The 27,151-nt window shown below is 41.4% G+C and overlaps 1 protein-coding gene across 5 annotated transcripts; it reads left to right on the top strand.

Moving 5' to 3' along the window:
• Positions 1–5,580: 5,580 nt before the first annotated feature.
• YPEL5 (yippee like 5) lies at positions 5,581–22,022 on the top strand. 5 transcript variants are annotated; one of them, XM_063594640.1, is made up of 5 exons: positions 5,581–8,559; positions 9,742–9,802; positions 17,346–17,406; positions 18,125–18,289; positions 20,115–22,022. In XM_063594640.1, the coding sequence occupies exons 4-5, from the start codon at positions 18,149–18,151 to the stop codon at positions 20,337–20,339; spliced, it is 366 nt and encodes a 121-aa protein (XP_063450710.1). In that variant the 5' UTR covers positions 5,581–8,559; positions 9,742–9,802; positions 17,346–17,406; positions 18,125–18,148; the 3' UTR covers positions 20,340–22,022. The 5 variants fall into 5 exon arrangements, with proteins under 5 accessions (XP_063450710.1, XP_008950757.1, XP_008950761.1 ...); XM_008952509.4 differs by having other exon boundaries at positions 9,742–10,038; XM_008952513.4 differs by lacking the exon at positions 9,742–9,802.
• Positions 22,023–27,151: the final 5,129 nt, after the last annotated feature.

Raw genomic sequence — 27,151 nt, 5'->3', positions numbered from 1 at the left:
CTAGGAGAGACTGTTTCCTTGCCTATTTTAGCTTCTAGGGGCTGCCTCCATTCCTTGACCCCTGGCCCTATATCACTGTAATCTCTGCTTCCATGGTCACATCTCCTTCTCTGACTCTCTTAACTTCCTTTTCATTAGAAAAGCTAGTTTTTTAAAGTGTGGTAAAATACACATTAAATGTACCACCTCTGTCCAGCACGGTGGCTCCTGCCTGTAATACCAGTGCTTTGGGAGCCCAAGGTGGAAGACTCATTTAAGGCCAGGAGTTCAAGACCAGCCTAGGCAACCTAGTGAGACCTTGTCTCACTGTTTTATTATTTTACAAAAAATTAAAATTAAAATTAACCAGGCATGGTGGTGCATACCTATAGTTTCAGCTACTTGGGAGGCTGAAGGAAGAAGATCACTTGAGCCAAGGAGTCCAAAGTTACATACAGTGAGCTTGATCATGCCACTGCACTCTAGCCTGGGCAACAGAGCAAGATCCTGTCTCTAAAAAAAATGTACCATCTCAATCATTTCTAGGTGTATGGTTCAGTCACATTAAGTCTATTCACACTGTGATGCAACAGACCTCCAGAACTTTTTCATCTTTGTTAGAGTGAACTAAATATGTCCTGAGAAGGACTATGTACTTCTATATTTGAGTCCCTGTGGACGAACTGCCACCTGGTTTAATAGGTAGACAAGACTGAAAACCTAATTTAGGAGTATGCACCTGTAACAACAGCTGAGTCCTGGCCAATCCCAGAGGCCGTATTTCAACCATGAATACACTGCTGAATGTTGAAACTGTGCTCAAATAAGGCAAACACCAACCTGTAACCAATCCAGCTGTTCTGTACCTCACTTTTGATTTCTGTATGTCATTTCCGTTTTTTAGTCTATAAATCTTCTTCCACCACGTGGCTGCGCTGAAGTATCTTTGAATCTGCTGTGATTCTGGGGGCTGCCCCATTTGCAAATCATTTGTTGCTCAATTAAACTCCTTTAAATTTAATTTAGCTGAAGTTTTTCTTTTAACATCTTACAAAACTGAAACTCTATACCCATTAAACAATAACTCATTTCACCCAGCCCCTGGCAAACAGCATTCTACTTTCTGTTTCTATGAATTTGACTACTTTATATACCTCATATAAGTGGAATCATACAGTATTTGTCTTTTTGCAACTGGCTTATTTCACTTAGCATAATGTTCTCAAGATTCATTCATGTTATAACATGTATTGGAACCTTCTTCCTTCTTAAGGCTGAATCATGTCCATTGTATGGATACACCACATTTTGTTTACCCATCCATCCATCAATGGACATTTCGGTTGCTTTTATCTTTCGGCTCTTATGAATAATGCTGCTATAAACATGGGTGTACAAATAGCTTTTCAAGACCTTGCTTTCAATCCTTTTGATTATATACCCAAAAGTTATATTGCTGGATCATATGGAAATTCCATTTTTAACTTTTTGCTATACTGTTTTTCATAGCAGACGTACCATTTCACATCCCCAGCAATAGTGCACAAGGGTCTCAATTTCTCCACACCCTAGTCAACATAACTTGGTGGTGTCTTAAATGTTTATGTTTAAAGTGTTATTTTCTGTTTTCCTTTATAATAGCCTTCCTTATGAGGTGATATTTCATTGTGGCTTTGATTTGCATTTCCCTAATAATTAGCAATGTTGAGCATCTTGTTAGTCCCTTTCTCTGACTCTGACTCTCTTTTATAAGAATCTTTGTGACTATACAGGGCCCCACCTGGATAATATAGAAATGTTAGAAAACCTAGTTTATTTTTTAAATTGTGGTAAAATACAATAATCTCCCCATCTCAAGACCCTTAATTTAACTCCACCTGTAAAGTCTCTTTTGCTATGTAAGGTAATATCTTCATAGGAGATTAGGGTATACACATCTTTGGTTGTATTATTATTCTGTCTTCCACAGGTGAGTACTATGCTGCCAGGGCCAAGAGAATAAAAAGTTTGAGGTCGGGCACAGTGGCTCATGCCTGTAATCCCAGCACTTTGGGAGGCCAAGGTGGATGGATCACAAGGTCAGCAGATCAAGAGCATCCTGGCTAACACGGTGAAACCCCGTCTCTTCTAAAAATACCAAAAATTAGCCGGGTGTGGTGACACATACCTGTAGTACCAGTTACTTGGGAGGCTGAGGCAAGAGAACTGCTTGAACCCGGGAGGCGGAGGTTGCAGTGAACCGAGATCCTGCCACTGCACTCCAGCCTGGGTGACAGAGCGAAACTGTCTCAAAACAAAACAAAACAAAACGAAACAAAGTTTGAAGAATTATTGTTTGGTTGATTATTTCAAATACTGTATAGAATTTGTGCAGGCTAAAATGATTGGCTAAGTTTTATGATCAGTGTCCTTTATGACAGCTTTTAGTAAATTGGCAGGGCCACGCACAGAATAAGGTATTGATATTTTTTAACTACTTAACTTGTGATTATAGTTACATATATTTATTTCTCCCTGATATGGACTGATTGTTCATTTCCCCATAAAATGTATAGGTTGAAGCCTAATCCCCAACGTGATGGTACTAGCAGGTAGTGCTTTGGGGAGGTAATCAGGTCATGAGGGTGGAGCCTTCACAAATGGGATGAGTGCCCTTATAAGAAGACACAAGAGCAAAATGATCTCTCCATCAGCTATGTGAAGATACAGCAAGAAGGCAACTGTCTATAAGCCAGGAAGCAGGCCCCCACCTGATGCCAGATCTGCCAGTGTCTGGATCTTGGACTTCCCAGCCTCCAAAATTATGATAAATAGTTATTTAAGCCACCAGTATACGGCATTTTTGTTATAGCAGCCCAAACTGACTAAGGCACTTCCTAAAGGAGCTATTCTATTTACATTACCCAGAGCTCTCATAAGCTCAGGTTAAAGTAAACACACACACACACACAAAATGCAGCCTCAGCCTTATGACAGCTGTACTCCACACAATGTTCAGGATCCAGGTTCCTCCCAGCTCATTGCTCCATTGTCCTTAGATGGCATCCTGGTCCCTGTGGTACAGACATCATTCATGATCCATGCAGCAAGATGGAGGGGAAACAATGAATATGATCTCAATATAAAGCAAGGGGCAAGATAGAGGGAAGTTATTAAAAGGTTATTAGAACCCACCAGTAAGAGGTTACTAGGGTCTAAACTGGAGTGTTGGATATGAGGGCAGGTCACTTGTATGCAGGGCCCAGACAAGACAGAGATGATAAACACTTGCAGCCATTGAAGCAGGCAAGGTATTGTGGTCCATGAACAGACACAAGGGAAGTGATGGTCCTAGGCCTAAAGGAATGTTTGTTTTTGTCTCTGCATTGAGAGGAGATATGGGATCCATTTAGGACAGAATGAGCTTCAGGATGCAGAGTGTTCTCCTGGAATAGGTGTCCATCAGGTGTTGAGAATTATCAGGAGAGACTACCTTTTATCCAAACCTGGAGAAAATAGGTGACAGAGGAAGATATGCTGAAACAGAGAAAATGTAAGGCAGTTCATTTCCACTGGTCTTAATCTGACTCTAAATATGAAGCAAGACTCTCCGCAGAGAGTAAGACAGGTGGGTGGAGGCCCAAATGTTCCAGGGCTTGAGGAGCAAAGAGAAAATTTACTAGGCTGTGGGAAGTACACAGAAGCAATGAGAGACTCACAGCTGATTTCACCCACTTGAAGGGTGGTCTCACCTCTAAAGGAGCAGCTCCAAAAGCAAGAGAAAGAAAATCGGAGCAAAGGAGAGGTCCATGGAAGCACCATTAGAAGGCCACTCTGGCCAGGAACAGTGGCTCATGCCTGTAATCCCAGCACTTTGGGAGGCTGAGGAGAGAGGATTACTTGAGCCCAGGAGTTCGAGACCAGCGCCGGCAACATAGCAAGATCTCATCTCTACTAATAAATAAAAAGAAGGGCATTCTGAAAGCCTGACTCAGGGTTTGTAGTTACTAAATACAGTCATCTACTGAGGACAGAGTGACAATTTCAGACAGAAAGTATAGTCAGTAACCCGAATAAAGCAGCAGGGTATGTTGGTGTACATTGGTATACTCCTGTTTTTGATTTTATTTACTCAAAGAATGTCAGTGTCAGCACACGTCAAATGTCAAAGGAGTTTTTATCCCAGAAACACAAAGCTAGTTTAATATTGGAGATGGGCTAATGTAATACATATAAAAAAACAGAATAAAGCGAAAAAAAATGGTCATCTTAATGGACACTAAAAGATATTTAATAAAACTGCATGCCCATTCTTTAGAAAAAGGAACATTACAAACTAGTAATAACTTTTATGAATTTGTCTGATAGAAATATTCACAGATATACTCAAAGATATATGAGCAAGGATTTAAAAAGAAATAAAAGGCCAGGCGCGGTGGCTCATGCCTGTAATCCCAGCACTTTGTGAGGCCGAGGCACGTGGATCACGAGGTCAGGAGATCGAGACCATCCTGGCCAACATGGTGAAACCCCGTCTCTACTAAAAATACAAAAATTAGCCGGGCATGGTGGCATGCACCTGTAGTCCCAGCTACTCAGGAGGCTGAGGCAGAAGAATCGCTTGAACCCAGGAGATGGAGGTTGCAGTGAGCCGAGATCACACCACTGCACTCCAGCCTGGGTGACAGAGCGAGACTCTTGTCTCAAGAAAAAAAAAAAAAAGAAAAGAAAAAGAAACAAAAGGCAAAATGACTAGAAAGTGGGCAGCAAAACTGTGATCATTTGCAGATAAAAACATTTTTCCATCCAGAAAATCCAGGAAAATAAACTACAAAATCATCATATTTCCTACAAAACAAATAACTGGTTAGAGATGTAATATATAATACGGGAAGTTCCCATTCACAGTAGCCACCTGTATTAGTTTGCTAGGGCTGCCACCACAAACCACCACAGATTGGGTGGCTTAAACAGAAATGTGTTTTCTCACAATTCTGGAGGCTGGAAGTCTAAGATCAAGGTGTTGGCTTTCTTGTGAGTTTGGTTTCTTCTGAGGCCCTTTTCCTTGCCTTGCAGATGGTATCTTCCCACTACATCCTCAAAGGGTCTTTTCTCTGTGTGCAGGCATCCCTGGTTTCTCCATGTGGCCTAATCTCCTCTTCTCATAAAGACACCAGTCAGATTGGATTAGGGCCCACCCTAATGACCTCATTTTAACTTAATCACCTTTTAAAGTTTCTACCTCCAAATACAGTCACATTTTGAGGTACTGGGGATTAGGATTTCAACGCATGAATTTCAGTGGGGGGAAACACAATTTAGCCCATAGCATTCCCAGAATATATATAATACCTAAATACAATCCTAAAATGTTATGTAAAAAACATACAGGAAGGCAGCTACACCATAAAATTTTACTGAAAGACATAAATGAACATTTGGATAAATGGAAAAAAATGTACCATGTTCTTGGTAGGAAAGTCTTAGTATTATAAAGTTTCAATAAAGTATCAATTTATTCCAATTACTTTACTGGTATAACACAATTCTAACCAAAAGCCCAGCAAGATTTTCTTCAAACCTCTCACCCTTTCTTTTTCATTTCTCTTCCATATTTCTCATATCACCTTTAATTGTACACTTTATTTCTAATGACTGTCCCACCATCAGCTCAGACTCAGCCTCTTTCACCCCAAATCAACCTTCTCAACCACACTATATCTGGCAATGGGAAACCATCACACTATCAGTCACCTAGGATAAAACCTCTGACTTTGAAAATTCTGTCCTTAACCCAGGTAGAAAGTCAGTCCTGTGTAGCCCCTCCTGTTAAAGTTAAACCTGCACACCTTAGCTCCATTCCTGCCTGCCTTCCTTACCTCTGCACATCATCATCATCTAGATTAATCTTTCTAAAATATGATTTTTATTGTTATTTTTCAAGTTTACAAATACTGTAGTCGATAACTCTACTGGGTGACCTTGGACAAGTTAGTTAATCACTGTACCTCAGTTTTGTCATCTATTAAATGGGGATAACAGTACTTACCTCATAGAGTTGTTATGAAAATTAAAAGTTAATAATTTTAAGGCACTTACAACAGGAAGAATTTTATATATATTGTTATATAAATAAACATTGTCCCCACTGTTTTATCTGGTACTTAAAGTGTTCATTTCTGTGGGTTTAAGCATTGTACTCTCTTTTCAAATGATTATATTCAGAAATACTTGAATATATTATCCATGTACACAGGTATCGATTACAGCATTATTTTTAATACAAAAGACTGAAGACAATCTGAATGTCTATCAGTAGAAAAATGTTTAGAAACATTTAGAAAAGATGGTGAAAGCTGGACACATTGGCTCACACCCGTAATCCCAGCACTTTGGGAGGCCAGGGTGGGCAGATCACCTGAGGTCAGGAGTTTGAGACCAGCCTGGCCAATATGGTGAAACCCTATCTCTACTAAAAATACAAAAATTAGCCGTGCGTGGTGGTGGGCACCTGTAGTCCCAGCTACTGGGGAGGCTGAGGCAGGAGAATTCCTTGAACCTGGGAAGTGGAGGTTGCAGTGAGCCAAGATCACGACACTGCACTCCAGCCTGGGGCACAGAGCAAGACTCCACCTCAAAAAAAAAGATGGTGAAGTCGTACTACGGAAAACTATGGAGACAAAGGTAAATTTGTAGATAAAAGACACATCTGACATGAAAGGATGGCTATAGCACATTGTTGAGTGAAAAAAAAAAAGCAGGTTGAAAAACAGGAAGTACAATATGCTTCTATGTATAATACATTCAATTTGGGAAGAATAGAAGGATACATATGAAGCTGTTAGAAGACAGAAGTCTCATCAAATGAGGCAGTATGATCTTCCTACAATAAACGTGTAACTTTTATATTAAATAATGTTAATTGAAAATAAAGAAATAGAAAGGAAAATAAACTAAAATACTGTATGTTTAAAACTTCTGGCCAGGCACGGTGGCTCACGCCTGTAATCCCAGCACTTCAGGAGGCCGAGGCGGGCGGATCACGAGGTCAGGAGTTCGAGACCAACCTGGCCAATATGGTGAAACCCCATCTCTACTAAAAATACAAAAATTAGCCGGGCATGGTGGTGTGCGCCTGTAATTCCAGCTACTCAGGAGGCAGAGGCAGGAGAATTGCTTGAACCCGGGAGGCGGAGGTTGCAGTGAGCCAAGATCATGCCACTGCACTCGAGCCTGGGCGACAGAGCAAGAGTCCGTCTGAAACAAACAAACAAAAAGAAAACAAACAAAAAAACTTATCTCCTGGAAAACTCACGTATTAAAAGATAACTAGTCCTTTTGCCTTTGATGCTCAGGTAAACTTCAGACGAACTAAATGAAAATACTTGTGGATTTGGGGATGAGCGGGAGTCAAGTGCTAGAATTTGCTTAGCAGCTTCTCTTCCACCAATAATGACTTTAAACATGTTGCAAACTAGCCCCAAATGCTAACCTACATTTTTAATCTGAGAGGTATGCGTCATCAAATATTTTGGTTTTATCCCGAAAGTCAGCTAATAGAGATGTAATTACCTGGGCAACTCTAATGGAATGAGAAGCAACATCTTCCATCTTAAGCATTGATAAGGGTTAAGGGAACAGCTGCTCTTTGCAATAAACAAATCTCACTCTCTGAGGCAGAAATTCGCCATATAGAAGACTGAATTTCTTCATCTTTTTGAGAATCATTTCCACTACCCAGAAAAAACATTCAAATGAGTTGTAAATAAAGTCAAGCGCAGTTGAAAAATCCTGTATCCACAGATGTTTCTTAGGAGTGCCTATGCGCTTAGACTCGAGGGCTAGGGGTTTGAAAGCAAAAGGCAGCCCTCTACCAGGGGTGGTCGGGGAAACGGCCTCCAAGAAACGAATTACACGGTGCACTTTAGTTACGTACGCAGCTGTTTGTCTAGGAAACAGCTTATTGTTTTCATTTGTCATCACCGCGGCTCACTAGGTATCAGGAAGCTCGGCTCCAGCCGCTACCTGGTGACGCTAATGACGTGCGATGTCTCGCAGCTGCCGCAATTAGACAGGCCAAGCCTTCGCCTTTAAGAAGCTGACTCACGTGGATGCTGTGTTGTGTGCGCTCAGCTGAAAGGGGGAGGGGGGGTCCCCAGACTGACTACATTGGCCGCCTCGAGAGAAGGGGCAGAGTTAGCCTCTTTGATTGGCTGTACGAGTCCGAGGTGCTGGGTCAGGGGCGGGGCGAGCTGTCGCAAGCCTGCCCTGGGTCTGCGGCTTCCGAGAGGGGTGGGCCGCGAAGCGGAGGGGTGCGGGAGTGGGGGAGGGTGAGCCAGAGAAGGGGCGGGGCTCCGCGAAAAAGGCAGGAGGCCGAGGACACGGGCGGGGCCTAGAAATAAAGGGCGTTCTGGGCCAACCGGGAGAGCTGACTGCGGGGGGGCGGAGCCACGCCGGGTGACTGACGTTGAGGCCCAACCAGGGAGAGGCGGGGCTAAGGCCAGGGCCCGACTAAACCTGGAGACTCGGGTGGCCGAGGGGCTTCATACCAGCTGAAGAGCGACAAGCCGCTGGCAGCCGCGGATCTCACCGCCGCTCAGGGTGAGTCCCGCGGGAGGGGCTGGACTCGGGGCCGGTGGGGACTGAGGCGCCCGTTCGGGTCGGGCGGCTTCGAGGCACTCGGGGATCGGCCCAGGGTGGGGGGCCCAGGCAGGAAGTGCCTTTTCCTCGCCGCGCTCTTCCCAGGGTCCCAGAGCGGCCGCCCCCGATCCTTCAGGGTGGGCCCCGGCGCTGGGACCGCGGGCGGACGCGCGGGGCTGTTTGCTCTTTGTGAGGCCTGGCGCGGCGGCCGCCGTCGGCCCGCCCCCGCCGCGCAGCCGGGCGACCGGTGCGACAACAGCCGCAACCCCTCCGCGCGGCGCCCGCGCCTCCGCCCCGTTTCCCCGTCGCGTCCTCCGAGGCCCGCCGCCGAGGCCCACGGCGCCCCCTGGGCGGACGGTCTGGCCGCGACCCCCCACCCGCCGCGCCGCGCCGCGGCTGCCCCGCCCCCACCCGTCGCATAGTCGGGGGCGCGCCCGGTCTCCGCCCTGAATCCAAGTCGGAACTTCACCGAGTTGTTTGGGCCGCGATGACCGCACGGCGTGAACCGTCCTGAGCAGGGCCCACGCCCGGCCCAAGCGGCCCAGCCACCGGGCTGGGGCGGTGTCTCCCTTTGCCCCCTCCCCCCCATGAACGTCCGCCTCCCCCGCCCTCCTGCCCAGAGGACCCGGGACTGACAGCGCAGGGTGACGGTTGGGCAGCCCGCCGGGTGTCGGGACCAAGAGAGCCCGCCGGCCACCCGCTCAGCTGTTTCCTGCTCGTGTTTGTTGTGCCGAGGGAGGCCCCGCCGCCACCGCCGCCGCCGCGCTCTGCCGCCCCGGGCCCTCCCGATTGGCCGGCTGGTGTCACGTGGCTTCCATCAGCTGGGCCGGCGGGGGCGCTCGCGGGCCCCACTGCGGCTGCCGGGTGAGCCCACCCGGGGGTCGCCCGGGCCGGCCCAGCTCCGCCAGATTCGGGCTGCGGCCTTCCCTCCGCTTGCAGTTGGGAGGGTGGGCGTGCCCTTGCAACCCCTTTCCTGTACCTTCTCTGCAGGTAGATGGGACAAATGAGTGTGCGGATCAGCGGGAGTGGGAAATTGAAATACTACAAAGATCTGTTTAATCCTGATACCAACTAATCTTCCTTTCAAGGGAGAGTCTGGGAAGCTGTACAGCTCATTTATTTTTAAACTTTTTCTGTTTACAGAGATCTGTTGGTAATCTGAGGATTTTTATTCCACGTCGTCTTGACAGATGGAAAACCTGAAGTAACTTCGGGCTAACCTTGTGTTTTTGGAAAATTAGTAGACTTGGTGGTGAAGAAACTGGGAGGAGTAGGATATTAGCTAACTTTGCATAGCCACATAGAGAGCGTCGCAGCTGCATTCCACCAAAGAGGAACCAAAAAGCATGTGGTGTTCCCAGGGTACATATTCATGCCAGAAGTGAAGTGCCTTGGTGAATTCGTTTCCTGAAAGTTTATCGCATACTTGTACTGGGTTAGGTAAGAAGTAAAGTACAAAGAATTTAGAATAGTTTCTCTAGAAGCTTATAACTTAATCAAAAGTCGTGGACAAATGCGATCGAGCAATAATTTTAGCAAGTTATGAGACGTTAGTAAAATATATGTAGCTTGGAAAATAATGTTACCTGGTTGGATCATTGCGAACTTTTCTCTAGACTAATTTCCCTTTTCTGTTTTCTATTTAAGTAATGAGAAAAATAAACAGGTTTAGAAAAAAGTGAAAGGAAATAAGGCCAAAAATTATGAAAAGAAGTAATTAAAGCAGCTACTATCCTCTGAAAAACAGTCCATGAGACATAAAGGTAGTCCTAGGTATATGTGTGCCTAAAATATCATTCTAGATTTAATGGTGAATAACTATAGAGATCAATGTCAGTTTTAAGATAATCCTGTGTAGTAATGTCAGTGTAATGCAGGAACTGAACCTTAGCTAGACCTGAAGTTGCTACTTGACACTTGAGTCGGGAAGCCAGACAGGTAAATTACACGTCAATCCATCTGGTTAGAGGCTTTTGGTATTGCATCACAACAAAGGAGACCATGAAATTGTCTTGCTAGGGTTTAGCGGGGGATGACCAACTCAGATTGTGCACTAACACACACGGTTTCCTGAGTGAAATGACTAGTCTTATTTTCTAATATTTAAATATAAGTGTTATTGAAATATAGTGAACTTCAAAGTCATCTAACAAAACAGGAAAAAATAAGGCATTATTGAGGGGGGAGAACAAAAATATATCCTTAAAACGTACTGCAAATGAAGACCTGATTCCACAACAGGACATCGTTTGACACAGCAAAGTAAACTGGTCACGTACTGCAAGAGGATAGCAGAGCTTGCTTGTGTCACTGAAAACTTAGCTTGTTACATATTTTGCACAAAAATTGGAAAGTTGATTGTATGGATCAAACTGTTTTCCCACGTAGATTTTTAAATAGCGTTTAGTCACAACTCAGTATAAAGAGTTGATGAAATTACAATAGCAGTAAGTGCTGATTATTATAGTAATCAACCCAGCACTCTTAAAAGTTATTTGGGTTTTTATCCTTTGTTTTGGCGAGGGAAGAGATTAAAAACGAGATAGGAAAGCTGGCTTCCACGGGATTCCATTTTAGCAGAGTCATTGCAAAACAAAACCACCTCTGCAAGGGGCAGGTTCCTTTAACCCTTTCTGCGCTAGATGCCTGCATACTCAGTTCCCTGCAGCAGAGTCTTTGTACCTTGCCTTGGTCCCATCTTCTGATGCAATGGAAAACCCACTGTGGTCTGTCCAACACTGGGGATCTGGTGAAGTGTGTATTCTATGGAAATGCCCTGAGGCGATGGTTTCATTTACTAAGGAAAAGTTTATCTGTGAACTGGGTGTTTTTCCATCAGAAGGTTCTATGAGATGCAAATAGATACCTACCCTCCCTGGTATTTTTAGGGCTGGGAAGTGGTGCCTCCCTTGACTAATTCCACTTGCCAGGGTTGAAACCAAACTGGATTATTAATTATAGGGACAACAAGTAACTATTTTAAGACCCAGAACTGTGACATGCTTCAGAAGGTTTCTAACTTTCCTCCAGCTTCTGATTTCTATCACCTGGTCGCTTAGCTTTAGCATAATTAGCAGGAAGTGAAGCCAGTTAATTGTTATTGTTTCATATCCTTTGTGAGCCATGCTTTTCTCATCTGTCATAGGGTGAGTTGGGATGGGGAATGTTGAAAAAGATAATCTAGTTTTACTGACCTTTATTGAGCATTCACTGTGTGCTAGGCACCGTTCTCAGAATACAGTATCTCCACTTAATTTCTCATAACTCAGAGATGGCTGCTGCTCTCACCATTTTACAGATGAAACAGGAGAGGATAACTCACCCAGTGTTTCCAAAGCTATTAAGGGGGAAGAGCTGAGATTTGAACCTAGGAATCTCCAGAATTCAAGTGTCTCAGCTCCACAGTTTAAGTCCTGGGGGTGGAGAGAGGAGAGAGCAGCTGGTAGATATTATCTATTTTTATAATCTTTATTAGAGTTGATCTTCAACATGCTGAACTGGTTACAGAAAGTTAAGGATTTTAGCTAGAAAATCAGTAAAGAAAAGGGGAATGGGATTAAACTAATCTTTTCAAATACTCCTATCTAGCTTTAATCCCAAATGCCAACCAAGTTTCCATTTTTTCTGGGAAAGACTGCTTTCTAAATGCAAAGCTCTTTCACTATCAGAATGTGTTTTTAAGCAGGGAAAACTTTTTTTTGGTAAAGGGCCAGGTAAAAAATATTTTAAACTTTGCAAGCCAGAAGGTTTCTGTAGCAGCTCCTCATACCTCTTCATTGTAAAGTGGAAGGAGTAAAGTGTAAACAAATGGGCGTGGCTGTGTTCCTAAAAACCTTGACACTCAAGTGTGAATGTCATATATCTTGTGTCAGAAAATATTCTCCCCTCCCCCCAACCATTTAAAAGTACAAAATTCATTCTCAGCTTGTGGGCAGTACAGAAACAGGTGGCGAGCTGAATTGACCCACAGCCTTCCCAGCTTTTAAGGAAAACAGTCAGCAATGAGCCAGACAAGTGAACAAGATACCGTATTTCGCTTGATAGTGTATGTGTAAAATAAACCAATAGTCTTTTTAGAAAATTGTTTTATTGATGTGGAAGCAAACTAGGAAATTATATAGTCCATCATATCCATCATGCATTTTAAAATAATGCATTCCTGGAGACTCTTTGGCAGATTTCTGAAGAGAATCATCTTTTTTTTTTCCCCTCTTACAGATTCTGTAATTAAAAAAAAAAAAATTCTGTAACAAGGCAGAGATCCTAAAATGTTAATATTTCACCAGAGTCTTCTGATAAAAGAGAAATTGGAAGTTGTAGATAGCTAAATATGCTATTGGTGAGAGAGGGAGGAAATTGAAAATAATACTAAAGTACGATCTATGAAATTATCTATAAATTTCACTTATATTTTCATCCCAGCCCCTCACTGTTTCAGGTAATTTCAAATAAACTAAGAATAGTCTTCCAGTTAAACAGTCAAGCTTGGTACTTTTCTTATTCAACCTTTTTAGGATTTTTATAACCTGGACCTACAAGAAGATAGTACCAAAGAGGCCTTATTTATAACATGATAAGGTAGGGAACATCTTAAATAAAACTTAAGCTTTATGATGAGTTTAGCTCTCATTTCACTATAAACTTGAACTGCAGCACTGACATATACCAAAGCCTGTGTGTTGCTACTAAAGGACACAGTAAGCTGCCCCCAGAATCAACACCAAACATTAGCTGTCTGTGAAAGCAGCTCACTCTTAAGATGTTTTAGAAATACAGGGCTGAAGAGATCTGGGATTACTCTAAGTCCAAGCAAGGTGATTAGCATACTTGGGAAATATTTTGAATATAAAAGCAATCAGACAGAAAGCAGATCAGTGGTTGCCAGTGGCTGGGAGTTGGAGAAGGTATTGGGTGCAGGCTGGTGTGTGGGAATTTTTGAGGGACTGATGGAAGCATTCTAAAGCCAATTGGTGGTGATAGTGGCACAATTTTATAAATTGACTAGAAGTCATTGAATTGTACACTTGTAGTGAGTAAACTTTGTCATGTAGAGTATTCCTTAATAAAGCAGTTTTTTTTTTCTTTTTAAAAAATAACCTGCAATTTTCTATTCTGTCAGAAAAAAGTTTCATATTTTATAAAGGAGCAGTCTCTATGAGCTTTTAGAAATGGGCAGCACATGCCTTTGACCATATTTTTGTAGCTCTGTGTAGCAGAAATGAAGTGGTATGTATGAATGTATGTTGGGTTTAACAGTCACACTCACTGACCCTGAAAGTTTTATCCGGATGTGAGGAGAGTTTGAATCTAATACAGTGATGAAGGGGAGGGAGGAAAACTTCCAAAAGTGATTTAGGAAGTCTTGTTAATTTTTCAGTTTTTTAAATGACTTACTAGGGTTTCTAGTTTAGGAGAGTTTGTGACTGCAGTTGGCATCAACCAAGATAGGGAATACAGGAGGAACAGCATGGAAGCAGGAAGGGCTGATGGTAAACCCTGAGGGAGAGAGTAAATCTGACAGCCCTCTAATCACTAGAGAGATAATAGAATGCAGTGGTTTGGCCACTTCTGGAAAGTCACAGTCTCTTCAATTCATCTATAAAAGTGAGGTGATAAATACCTACTTTAAAAATTGTCAAAATTAAATGTGGTATGTAAATACCAAGTACAGTGTCCCATACAGTGTAGATGCTAAATAATTATTAGGTCTAAGGCAGAGTTCAGTATGTTATTCAGGTCCAGAGAAGCCTGATTCAAGTGTTATATCTTAGCTTTTTAATGACTGTCCTCCTTTGTTTTTTTTTTTTGGTTTTTTTGAGACGGAGTCTCACTCTGTGGCCCAGGCTGGAGTGCAATAGCACAATCTCAGCTCACTGCAAGCTCCGCCTCCTGGGTTCATGCCTTTCTCCTGCCTCAGCCTCCCGAGTAGGTGGGACTACAGGTGCCCACCACCATGCCCGGCTAATTTTTTTGTATTTTTAGTAGAGACGGGGTTTCACTGTGTTAGCCAGGATGGTTTCGATCTCCTGACGTCGTGATCCGCCCACCTTGGCCTCCCCAAAGTGCCGGGATTACAGGTGTGAGCCACCGCGCCCGGCCTTTGTCCTCCTTAAATAAGTGGCTGTCTTAGTTCCTTCTGGCTGCTCTAACAGGGTACTATAGACTGGATGGCTTATAAACAACAAATTTATTTCTCCCAGTTCTGGAGGCCAGGAAGTCCAACATAAGATTCAATGTCTGTTGATGGTACCTTTTAGCTTCGTCCTCACATGGTGGAAAGGAGCAGGCAGCTCTCTGGGACCCTTTTATAAGGATAGTAATCCCATTTTTGAAGGCTCTGTGCTTGTGACCTAATCACCTGGTAATATCACATATGAATGGTGGGGGGTACACAAACTTTGAGACTATAGCAGTGGCATTTTAATGGATGTCAGCCTCTTGAGAGTTTGAATAGTGGCAGTGTTAGGTTGAGTTTCTAACCCTGCAAAGGCCAGGGCTACCTCTTGGAGCCTAAGGACCCTACAGAGGTTTTTCTACTTCCTAAAGACCTTTGACAGCAAGTGATGTTTTGCTTGCTTCTGCTAGATCCTGTGTCATTCTAACTTACCTTTCTTAGCAAACAAAAACTACATTCTACAGTTCTATATATATAATTCTCTATAAATGGCAACCACAACTAGGAATAGTGTAACATAAGGTTTTGCTCAGATATTTTTGGTCTTGGTAATGAATCATATAATTGAATCCAGTAAAAATACTTGGGTAAAGAGAAAAAATAGATGGAATCAGGGGAAAAAGGCATGTTAAGTGTATTTACCCTCAGTAGGAAATGATCACAGTAGTTTTTAGCCAAGGATAAAATGATGTAGGCAGAAGGTATAGGGAAAGTTCACTTGGAAGTCCAGCGCATTTACCACAACCGTATGGTGTCACAGTGGTCAATGTAGATACAGGTAGTTACTCTCCATTACAGTTGAAATAAATTACAACATGAATATTGTATTTAAAAGTCTTAAGGGAAATTGGCTTTAAAATAATGAATCCCAGACCCCTAGCTGGAGGTTACAAATGACTGCACAAATACTAGTCTTCAAAGACATACAGAATCTGAGGCCTATACCTCAACGGCTGAGACTCCAAAACCTTGCTGTTGATTCCCTTCTGTTAATGATCAAGATTCAGAAACATGACCAAACTTAACTGCTCACAGGTTTGTTGAATGTTTTATTTATATCAGGAGTCATACATTCAAATACTGGTTCAAGGACCAAAGAAGTGAAGTAATTGTGTGAAGCAAAGTGGAGACTGAGCAAATAAAATGGCCTGGTGAGGGTTAGGGGGTGCAGCTCACTTGCAGTCAGTTGTTGCCATAGGAGAATATGTGCCCTCCCCATTGTTAAAAAGAAATCCAAACTACAGGCTCTTTAATGAGATCTTCCAAATTTTAAATGTCATCTCAACTTTTTAAAATGAAAATTAAAAACTGTGTGACCCAAATAAAACAGACATGTCCACATATGTTTTTTAGGGAAGGATTTTTGTATCTGTTCACTGTGTATTCCTAGGCTACCAAATGAATTCAGCCTGTAGGCCTCGAATTTGCAACTTCTGACTTCTATGTAAATAAATAATAAATGTATTCTGTTTTCTTTTTTGAGACGGAGTCTTGCTCTGTCACCCAGGCTGGAGTGCAGTGGCACGATCTTGGCTCACTGCGACCTCTGCCTCCTGTGTTCAAGCCATTCTCCTGCCTCAGCCTCCCGAGTAGCTGAGACTACAGGCGTGCGCCACCACGTCTGACTAATTTTTGTATTTTTAATAGAGACAGAGTTTCACCATGTTAACCAGGCTGGTCTTGAACTCCTGACCCCAGGTGATCCGCCCACCTCAGACTCACAAAGTGCTGGGATTACAGGCGTGAGCCACCGCACCTGGCCAAGTGTTGTATTCTTAATCATCTGGAAAAAAATAATGCGGTAATCTTAAAGGCTGAAATAAGGCAATAAGTGTTTCCTTTTGTTGTTTTATAGAAATGTAATTAGAAAGTTAAATATTATAGCTTAAGTCTGTGTTTTAGTGCAAGGTTCATTGTGATGCTTGCTAATATGCTGGTTTTCCTTTTACTAGCTGCACATTGTCATTATATTCACCATTTGTTTTTTATTCCCTATTAAACTTTCATAATGTTTAAGGGGAGTCATAATGATTTTTGTGATAACATTTCTAGTGACATTAGGACCGCCTAATGGCTGGGGAAGTTCATAGACCTAGAAGGAATGGAATTTCCTTTTAAATTTATAATGGAATTCCCCCAATCTTAAGACAACAGTAGATTCTCATTACAAACATGCATTCTGGAGTTTTTTTTTCCACAGTGGCAGTTACATTAGCTCTGCATGCCATTGGAAAGATGTATAATAAATATTTAAAACACAGGCGCTGATAACTATACCTGAGAATAAATTATGTTTTAAATTAAAACTGTGGTATATTCTTGACTATATCTAGATCTTTAAGAATACTGTTTAGGATAATTAGTTATGATGAATTTAAGAACTTGCATATAGTAACTTCCCTAACTTTTGAATGTTATAAAGTGTTAGCCTAGTTTCAGACATGTTTCAAACTTACGTCTTTTCAGTGTTTCAGCGCTTTTATGATTTATTGAATCAGTAAGATTTCTTAAAGATAATCAAGTTATGTATGGGAAAGCTTATCTTTCCCTTATTCTGTTCTCATTGCTTTAGCCTTATGCCAGCCTGGACCATCTTGGAGGCAGTGTAGGATCATGGAAGAACTTTGAATTAGGTGAATTGCATTCTGTACTTTTCTGTAGTTAACAGCTTTGTAACCTTTGACCAGTTAATAACCTTTTTAGCCTTGACTTGGATGATCTGTGAAGTGATGGTAACAACCTCACAGAGCTGTGACAATTTTGAAATAAGTACCTAGTAACAGTGCTCCCTAGACATTGACTTAAAGTTAGTCATCACCTCTATAGTTGTAAATGCACCTGGTGATCACAGACCTACTCACTCTGTGTTCTCAAACCAGACTACTCTCTTCTTGTTTTCTAATTGCCCCTTTATCTACTTGTATCCCACTGAAACCTCACAATTCTTTTCTGAAATTATACATGCTCAGAACGTATACTTAACATTTATGCTAAACCTTTTTTCTCACCTCTCTGCCAGTGCTTTACAGCATTCATTTTCTGAAATTCCACTTTCCATTTTCTTTTTCCACACCAGCCATAAGAGAAGTGACACTATTCTTTGGCCTTGGCTAATAGGTTTACTTCCTTGGCTCACTGCTTTAAAATCTTCTTAGGTTAGGCATGCCTGTTTATTTGTTCAGTGTGTGAACTTTGGATCTTTTTGTTCAGGATCAGCTATTTCACACATTGAGTACTACAAAGCAGAGATTACATAAATAACGTATATAAATTGTTCTCTATGACACCCCCCAAGTAGGTGCTAACATGATTATTATAATGCATTTGTTATCCTTTTCTATTTGCTCCTAGGTTTTTAGAACTTCAGCCATAAAAATGGGCAGAATTTTCCTTGATCATATCGGTGGTACCCGTCTGTTTTCTTGTGCAAACTGTGATACGATCCTGACCAACCGCTCAGAACTCATCTCCACTCGTTTCACAGGCGCCACTGGCAGAGCATTTCTTTTTAACAAGGTTAGTGAGAAAAAGTTTGATTCCTAAGTGGGCTCATTGGCTGTATTTGACAGCAACACCAGAATACCCCCTCAGAGCTTAGAGATACCAGGAAGAGTGAGAATGAGAGCTTGAAATCTACAGAAATGATTGCCCACTAGCTCGTCTTTGATGGGACCTTAGGAAGGTGTTACTAGGATGTGATTTTAACCTTGGAAGTTTGAAGAAGTAGGCTGGGCACAGTGGCTCATGCCTGTAATCCCAGCACTTTGGGAGGCCGAGGTGGGCAGATCACGAGGTCAGGAGTTCGAGACCAGCCTGGCCAACATGGTGAAACACCATTTCTACTAAAAATACAAAAATTAGTTGGGCGTGGTGGTGTGTGCCTGTAGTCCCAGCTACTCGGGAGGCTGAGGCAGGAGAAACGCTTGAACCTGGGAGGCGGAGGTTGTGGTGAGCTGAGATAGCGCCACTGCACTCCAGCCTAGGCAACAGAGTGAGACTCAGTCTCAAAAAAAAAAAAAAAAAAGTATAAAGAAGTGTGATCTCTGTTGCCTCAGGAAATGTTCAGTGTAAGAATTTGGTAGCGACTTCAGCACAGACAATGGAAGGAACAGGTCAAGATACCCACCTACCTTTCTCCACATGTCACTGGTTTATCCATATAGGGAGATAGTGGCGTTAAACTATTATAACTTGACAGCGAATAAGGATCATCTAACCAACTTTTCATGCTCCAATTCATGCTCACCAATCATCCTTCCATGGATTTGCTGACAGGAAGAGTGTTTTTCTGATTTGCAAGTGTGTGCCCAGTCTGCCTGTCTAATTTCTGGCTTGCTTTCAAATTGGATGCCGTGATTCTGCCTCCCAGAATCTGGTATATAATAGAAAAGTTGAATTTCCAAGTATTTTAGGCTAAGGAACATAGCTAGTCTAGGGTACTGTTCTTAGAAGATCAGATGAACTTCCCCAGTGGGCACTCCTCTGTTCCATGTAGAAGCAGCTTTTCTCAGAATTGATGGCGCATACTCTTTGACATTTATTTTGGTACAGAGGAGGGCACACTGCAGCAGGACAGCTGCCTGTTTTGGTAAATGTAATGGAACACAGCTCTGCTTGTGCGTTACGTATTGTCTACAGCTTCTTTCATGCTACAGTGCCAGAGTTAAAAAGTTGCAACAAAGACCACAGAGCCGTCAAAGCCAGAAATATGTACTATCTGGCCCTTTACAGAAAAGGAAAGTGTAGAAGATTGTTGGGTATTCAGAATCAGTGGAAATTCATTACACATTGTCTCAGACCCACTTCATTGTGTTCATTGTCTTTGAATTCACTTTAAAACTATGTACTGCAGATGTATGGTCTTTAGTAGGCTTAATCTGTCCCAGTCTATATATAAAGTATATTTTCAGAAACAAACTGACAGACTGTTTTGTGAAATAACTATGGTGCATTAGGTTCTTTTACACGGATTGTATTATTTGCACTCATCATTGAATAATGATGAATTACTACAACTGGACCCAAACCTACATTTTATGGCTCCAATTCCAGGACTTTTTCTTACCTGCAACACAGAAATGTAACTAGTATGTTTAAATAGTGTGACTTAGGCTAGTATGGTAGTGCATGATTGCATTAGATGTCTAGTGTAGTGCAATTTCCAGATGTCTGCCTGCCCCAGCAGCTTCTATAAATAAGTCTTGGGTATTACAGGTTTCACTAAAGTAACAACTTCTTTCTCCTTTTCTGAAGTTGCTGTTGCATTAACCATAATATTTTGTACATACTTGGCAAATAACTAACATGCCTTGCAATTTTGATTTTCCTTGTCCCTTGTTAGGTAGTTAACCTGCAGTACAGTGAAGTTCAAGATCGGGTCATGCTCACTGGCCGCCACATGGTTCGAGATGTGAGCTGCAAAAACTGCAATAGCAAACTGGGATGGATCTATGAGTTTGCCACTGAAGACAGCCAGCGATATAAGGAAGGCCGCGTGATCCTGGAACGTGCTCTAGTTCGAGAGAGTGAGGGCTTTGAGGAGCATGTACCATCTGATAACTCTTGAAGATACAGAGAGAAATCCATCTTTTCCCAGGTCTCCTTCACTGAAAACAAAAATCTACTTACATACACTGTCACCTTAGCATCAGAGTCGGATTAATGAACTGCGGAACAAGAGGTTGTGAGAATCTAAGATGGAACCTTTCTTTTTTTTTTTTTTTTTAATTTTGTATTTTCCATCCAACAGCAGTGTGTAGAGAGAATATTATGCAGATGCCGTTAATTTTTTACCCTATGTTTACATCTTGAGGCAGAAGAGTCTGTCTGCAGCTATGTGGTGAGCTATGTAAGGAAAAAAATCTGGGCTGTTAGAGTGAAAAAGTGTGTTTTATGTCAATTGTGAAAGGAAAATGTTAGGAGTATGGTTTTTAAACTTGGGCTTCATTTTAAACTTTTTTTTTTAAACCCAGTTATTTCACTTGATTTGCTAGCTTCAGAGAAGAGATCCGAATCTGTGCCCAGCGCTAAAGGCTCAGTGTTAGCATGGCTTGTGCTGGCCGGTGTGCCATATTCTTGTTGGAGATGAACCGTAGCACCAGAGCCCATTCTTCCTTGTCAGTCTTGGCCCAAAGATGTTACCATTCCTAGTTATTTGTCACCACATAATTGGTGTTGATTGGAAACATTTTCTGAGATGGGACAGAACTGCTGGGTTGTCTTTTTCCATGTAACTTAAGCATAGTAATATAAATAAAGTAATAGTTGGATGCTTTTGGTCCTGTGTTGCTTTTAAAAACACCTTATAAAAGAGGAGAGTATTTGATAAGCAATTTTCATAGTAGTAAAGTTTTTTTCATCTCTTAAACTAAATTGACCATGCATATAATATTCTTTGTTTAAATGAAAGCATACTGTTGAAACCCGCAGTGTTGCATTTAGAAAACAGTTGAACAGAATGTCAATGTGCATTCATGCAAAAAAAAATTTAATCTGCATCTGTTTTAGAAAAGGGGGAAATGAAGCAACTTGTCTAAAAATACTGCTTTACAAAGCATTTCAGCCTTTCCCCCTCAGTTTTGCATTGATTTTTTGACAAGTCTGTAGAGCCTAATAGTTTCCATCAAAGGCCTAGATCTCTTATTATAATTTTTTTCAGCTCTTCTCTCAGAAGTTCAGCTGTTGAAACGAAAACTGTACTTTGTACCCTCACATACAAAGGGATCAAATTTGACCTGGTGTTATTTTAGCCCCAAATTTATGACATTACAAAATATTAAAATGTAAATGTTTCTTTACCCAAACTACTTCTAGATATTCTAGTATTTGCTTCTGGTGGAATTAAATGACGGTAAAATTGGCTAATTATTTGAATGAATGAATGGATGGATGTTTTGCATGCTCAATTTCTAGGTCCTTTGTCTAGAAAGGAAATTTGCCTCAGTTGAATTAGTGAAATATTTCTGTCGTTGATATTAAAAGTGACTTCTGAGTACAGTTAAGTTCCTCTTATTTGCCACTGGGCTGTTGGTTAGAAGCATAGGTAACTGATTAAGTAGGTATGATACTGCATTTGAAATAAGTGGACACAAACTATCCTTTCTCCACCATGGACTCAATCTGAGAACAACAGCATTCATTTCCATTCATTTCCATACTGGCTTTTGATTATATGCAGATTCCTAGTAGCATGCCTTACCTACAGCACTATGTGCATTTGCTGTCACAATAAAGTATATTTTGTCTTGCATTGGTGCAGTACTGCTGCTTATTTTCCACTGATCTTGTCTAGTGATCATCTTAATTTTTATCTCTGAACACATACTTGGTATCTTTGAGTACCTGTAGCTTTCTTCATTTGGCAATGATAGTGATGTCTGACTTTATTAACTGCCTAATTCACACATGAAGACATTGACTTTGCCAGTATTAACTTCTCTGAGATCATTTTGCCTTAGATACTGATAACTATAGTTCAGTGTATATATAAACAAAAAAATTTCATATTACTAGGTTAACTTTTAGGTAACTGGCAGGTACCAGCAGCAAGCTCCTCTGTGCCTTTTAAAAACTTCCATTTGCAAAAAAATATATATATATATATTGGAAGGTCTACTTTGGATTATTTACAGAAAACCATTGTTATTTTGAGATGGGGATACTAATTAATAGGAATGATTTTTGCTTTGGGGTGGGAGAGTTAAACAAGTAGAGGTGAACTTAGAACTAAGTAGGTTACTGAGGAATATACAGATTTAAGCTTTTTTCCCCCTGACTGAAGAGGAAAATTCTTCCTCTTAGTCTTAGGTGACAGTAACCGTAAGTTGTTTTGATCTTAAAGTGCTTTTATTTAGACTCTCAAGTGAACATTCCTGGTAAAAATAATTTTAGTAATTATGTGAAGATTTAAGTTACAGTTAGGAGTTGTTACTTTGGGATTGGAGGAGAAAAATATCAGTACCATCTGTTTCCTAAATTTACCTACTCATAAAGTCATATAGGATGTTTAAATCAGAGTCTGGGCCCAAGCCCAGGCTTAAGTCAGTCAACAGGTAAGTTTTGGTGGGGCAGAATTAAGAAATTACCAGTTGTAAAATATTCAGACATGTTTATGATGATTCATTTCTAAACATCAGTTATAAAAAAATCTCAGTTTAAACAGATATCCACTAATTGTTCATCTGTTTAACACCTGTTTCCTACCAGGAGCCATATAAATTTACTTCTAATCTGTGTGAGTTGGGAATAAAGCAAGATTAAACTGAAGGACTCTTATCAGGCTAGCACGTTGCACTGATAAGATCTATTATAGGAAGAAAGCAGAACTAAGCAGAAATTAGGGTGGATATTCTAAGTTGGGTGTTAATTGTATGGCTTATTTTAAAATATTGGGCTTCTCAAATTGAAATGTCTGTGGTAAAGCATAAAATACACAGTCCAAAGCATCGTTCAGGGTTGTATAATCCTAGGCATCACTTTACATATTTAGGTTTTAAAAATCATCTGCAGCATAACCACCTGGGAGGCTTGTTAAACATGTCAGTTATGTCCTCATACCCTTCCCCAGTACTGAATAGGTCTCGGATGGAGCCAAAAATCCAGTTTTTGTTTGTTTGTTTGTTTTTGCCAAACTCCAAAAGTAACACGTTTCTTTGATACTGTGAAATATGTATTTGGTCTCCTGGTCTTCGTCCCCATTTCCTAGCAATACAATCCCTAAAATCCTTGGAATTTTCAAATGATTATCTTTTTGTATGCGAATATTGACTGATAGCCAGGGTAGAGCTGATCATGGGAAAGATACAGGCATGATTAAAGGTGAGGTGCTTCCAGCCTCACAGAGCAACCTCCCGGGAGGGGAAAGGGGCTGCAGGTCAAGTTGATTACCAATTGCTATCAGACAGATGGAATTTGCTAGAAGGGCCCTGGCTTAGAAAGGTGGACAAGAAAAATGATGGAAATGTGATGGGTCAGAAACCTTTGATTCCTGGGTGGCCACATGGCCACCCATGGTATAGAGCTGCAGCTGCACTCAGTTACTACCAGTAAAATTTAGAGATAGATCCAACTCGTAGAGAGGTGATTCACTGGATGCATAAGGAAATGCAAGCTAATAAGAAAAAAGTGAACTATACAATCCCTTGGTTATTATCTATAATAGCTAAAATGAAACAGAGTGCTGGGTCCAACTTTGATGCTGCACCAAGCTTAGGTTTCAGGCTGAGCTTCAGCCGCTGAGCCACCCACAAGGGCAAAGTTATGCAGCAACAACAAAATACCTCTCAGATCTGTGGTTACCAAGAAGGTAGTCAATGTCGGGGAAAGGCAAAACCAAGTAACTTGAAACCAGAAGGTATAATGTACAAGGATTTGTTGCATTTCGTAGATCCGTATCATTAGCTTCCTGAGGAACCTTTACTAAAATGGACTATGAGAGTAATTTAGGGGCAGTATCTTTTGTTTTAAATGCTGCAGAATGGAAGAAATGTTTGGGTTGATGGAGGACCCACAGCTCACTATTGAAAGATTGCAGATGGCTAAACATGATCCAGACACATAGGAGGTTATTCCTGAGGAACAGCTAGTCTGGGGGACTGGATTAAAAAAGCCACTGTAAGATCTGTTTACCCTGAGAATGGGGACTGTCCAACTTCCCCTATAAATGCCAAGCAGAACACCCAAGATGAAGCAGCTAATATACTTCATGTGCAAGCCATGTGGGACTGGCTTTATGATGACCCCGATAGTCACCCACCATGTATGCCCATTACCCATGTCATGGCCAGTGCTATAGTTGAGAGCCCCATTTTCATGGGCACCTCATACAACCTTGCTGCTACAAAACATCTGCTAATACATGAGAATCATTCAAAGGGTTATTGAAAATATAGTTGTGGTATGTTACCACCTGATAAAAGCCTATGTCACAAGAGGCTGATAGGCTAAGAAGTATGGGTAAGAAAAAAAAAAACATTAATATGGCTTTCCATCTGCTTTAAAAAGTGTCTTAAAATGGATTAATACACCAATTAGATAAACTGGCTTTAAGGAGCAGAAGAGTCCCTGGGAAAGAGGCATCTAGTTTCTGGGAAGACTGCTACATGTGAAATATAAAGACATATCTTCGGCCGGGCACAGTGGCTCACGCCTATAATCCCAGCACTTTGGGAGGCTGAGGCGGGCAGATGACAAGGTGAGGAGTTCAAGACCAGCCTGGCCAACATGGTGAAACTCTATCTCTACTAAAAATACAAAAAATTAGCTGTGCGTGGTGGCGAGCACCTGTAATCCCAGCTACTCGGGAGGCTGAGATAGGAGAATCACTTGAACCCAGGAGGCAGAGGTTGCAGTGAGCCGAAATTATACCACTGCACTTCAGCCTGGGCGACAGTGCAAGACTCCGTCTCAAAAAACAAACAAACAAACAAAAAAAACCATCAATGCTGACTAACTTTAGCTGTGTGACTTTGGGAAGTCAGTTAACCTCTGAATCTTAGTTCTCTCAAGTGTGAATTGTAAAAACAAGCCCTGTCTTAAATCTTGTCAGAACATAGTGAAATATAGAACATAAAAACCTGTTGATAAGCAGTATGCATATATCTGGATTACTTTTTTCAGTAATCCTGAACAACTCTTCACAATTTAACCTAATTTGTTCTAAATTATAGAATGACCAGAATGCTTTCAAAGTTCTTTAAATCCTTTCTGGATTTAACATGTACTGCTAAACCTTTCAGCAAATGAGGATTTGAAATCTGCAGTTTACTAAATGTTACTATCTTGACTTTTCATTATAAGGAATTTTTCTTAATCTTCTATAATATAATTTTACATTGCTTTCAAAAATCTTCAAAGCTGCTATTTTTCTCCTACCATGGAGCAGAAGAGAAAAAGGTAAAAAGCTCATTGAATATAATATCAATGGTAATTAAAAAGCCACCATTTCCCCCCGCAGACAAGCTAACTTTGAGAACCTGCCAGAGCTTTCACTAACAGCAACTGACTCATTTTCTCCTGTGTTGGTCTCAGCTTATTGCATACTACTGCTAGAATGAAGTTCGTCCAGTTTTTAAAGAATCCTAAGGTTGTGAGATAAATGGTTTATATACTTCTTCTGATGTGCCCTACAGATGAACAAGTTATCTCTTCCTCCTGGATTTAAAGCAAAATACAAAGACAAAGTCCATATAGTAATTTTAAAAACCTGTAGCCAAAGCTAATTTGAAAGCCCAGCTTTGCAGGTGATATTTGTGTCCTTGAGGATAGACCAGAGGTTTTCAGGAACTGGTGCAGTTTGAGAAATTCCCTGGTATGCCCCCGACCCAGGAGAGGAGGTTGGCTTCCGCCACTCCTTGGAATTCACTTAGAATTTCCCTCTTTTCCAGCAGTTGAACTGCCATGGAAGGAGCTGGCCACCACCTTCTCAACTATCCCACTCTACCTGGAGCCCTCCCAGGAAATACTGGGCAAAGTGGAGACATTACTGTGAACTCCAGAAAATTCCACGAGTGTAATCTCTTCCTAGCTAACCCATCTCCCTTCCCCCAGGATCCCAGCCCAATGCAAGGTGTTCAGAGGCGTCTCTGAAGCTTGTCAATATGCCAAAAGGAATAAAATATTTCAGTCCCTTTCAAGTGAGTCAGGTTCTGTGTTAGAGAAGGCTCCTTAGGGCAGCAACAGGAAGCGAGTTTCAAAGTTTGAGGGGACGGTATTTTTAAGAACTGGGCTAATGAGTAAAACATTCAAATGATCCTGATAAAGTTTACACTGAAAAAATGTTTTTAATTAAAAAAAAAAAAAAGCTGGAAGCTTTGCTACCAGAAAAGTACCAGTAGGTGGCATGAGTGTGCAAGAAATTCCACTCAACCACCAGTCAAACCTATCTTTTGGAAAAGAGAAACGTTGGGGCAGTCAGTTCTTGTTGCTGTTCGTCCTCTAGGGTGCAGTACCAGGAGCTCTGATGCAAGGGACCGTCTTACTGCAATGGCACGACATCATTGGGCAGAATCGAATTATGGAGAAAATGCTTTGCAGACTATCAAGTGCGATGCAATAGTACTGTTTCCTCTGTGATACATGATTTTTTTTCTGCAATGTTTGTTTTAGTATCTAAAGCTTTAGCTTATACCACTTCAAAAATGTTTTCTGTCGAAAACTATGTTTTAATATTGGCTTTTAATTTGGTAATGGTAACCTGAGGCCTCAGAAAATTAAATGTCACAGTGTGACTTTGAAGTTAACCTCTGGAAGCTCCATTTCCTCGACTTTAAAATAGGAAAAATAATTTCTAGAGAACGTGTGAGGACTTTATAAGCTGTATGGAATTCTAAAAATGATATATATTACTATAACTTGAATGAGGTTCAGTGTTACTTAACC

The sequence above is a fragment of the Pan paniscus genome, chromosome 12, assembly GCF_029289425.2.
Source record: "Pan paniscus chromosome 12, NHGRI_mPanPan1-v2.0_pri, whole genome shotgun sequence".
NCBI lineage: Eukaryota > Metazoa > Chordata > Mammalia > Primates > Hominidae > Pan > Pan paniscus.
This window is presented reverse-complemented; position numbering and strand designations above follow the sequence as displayed.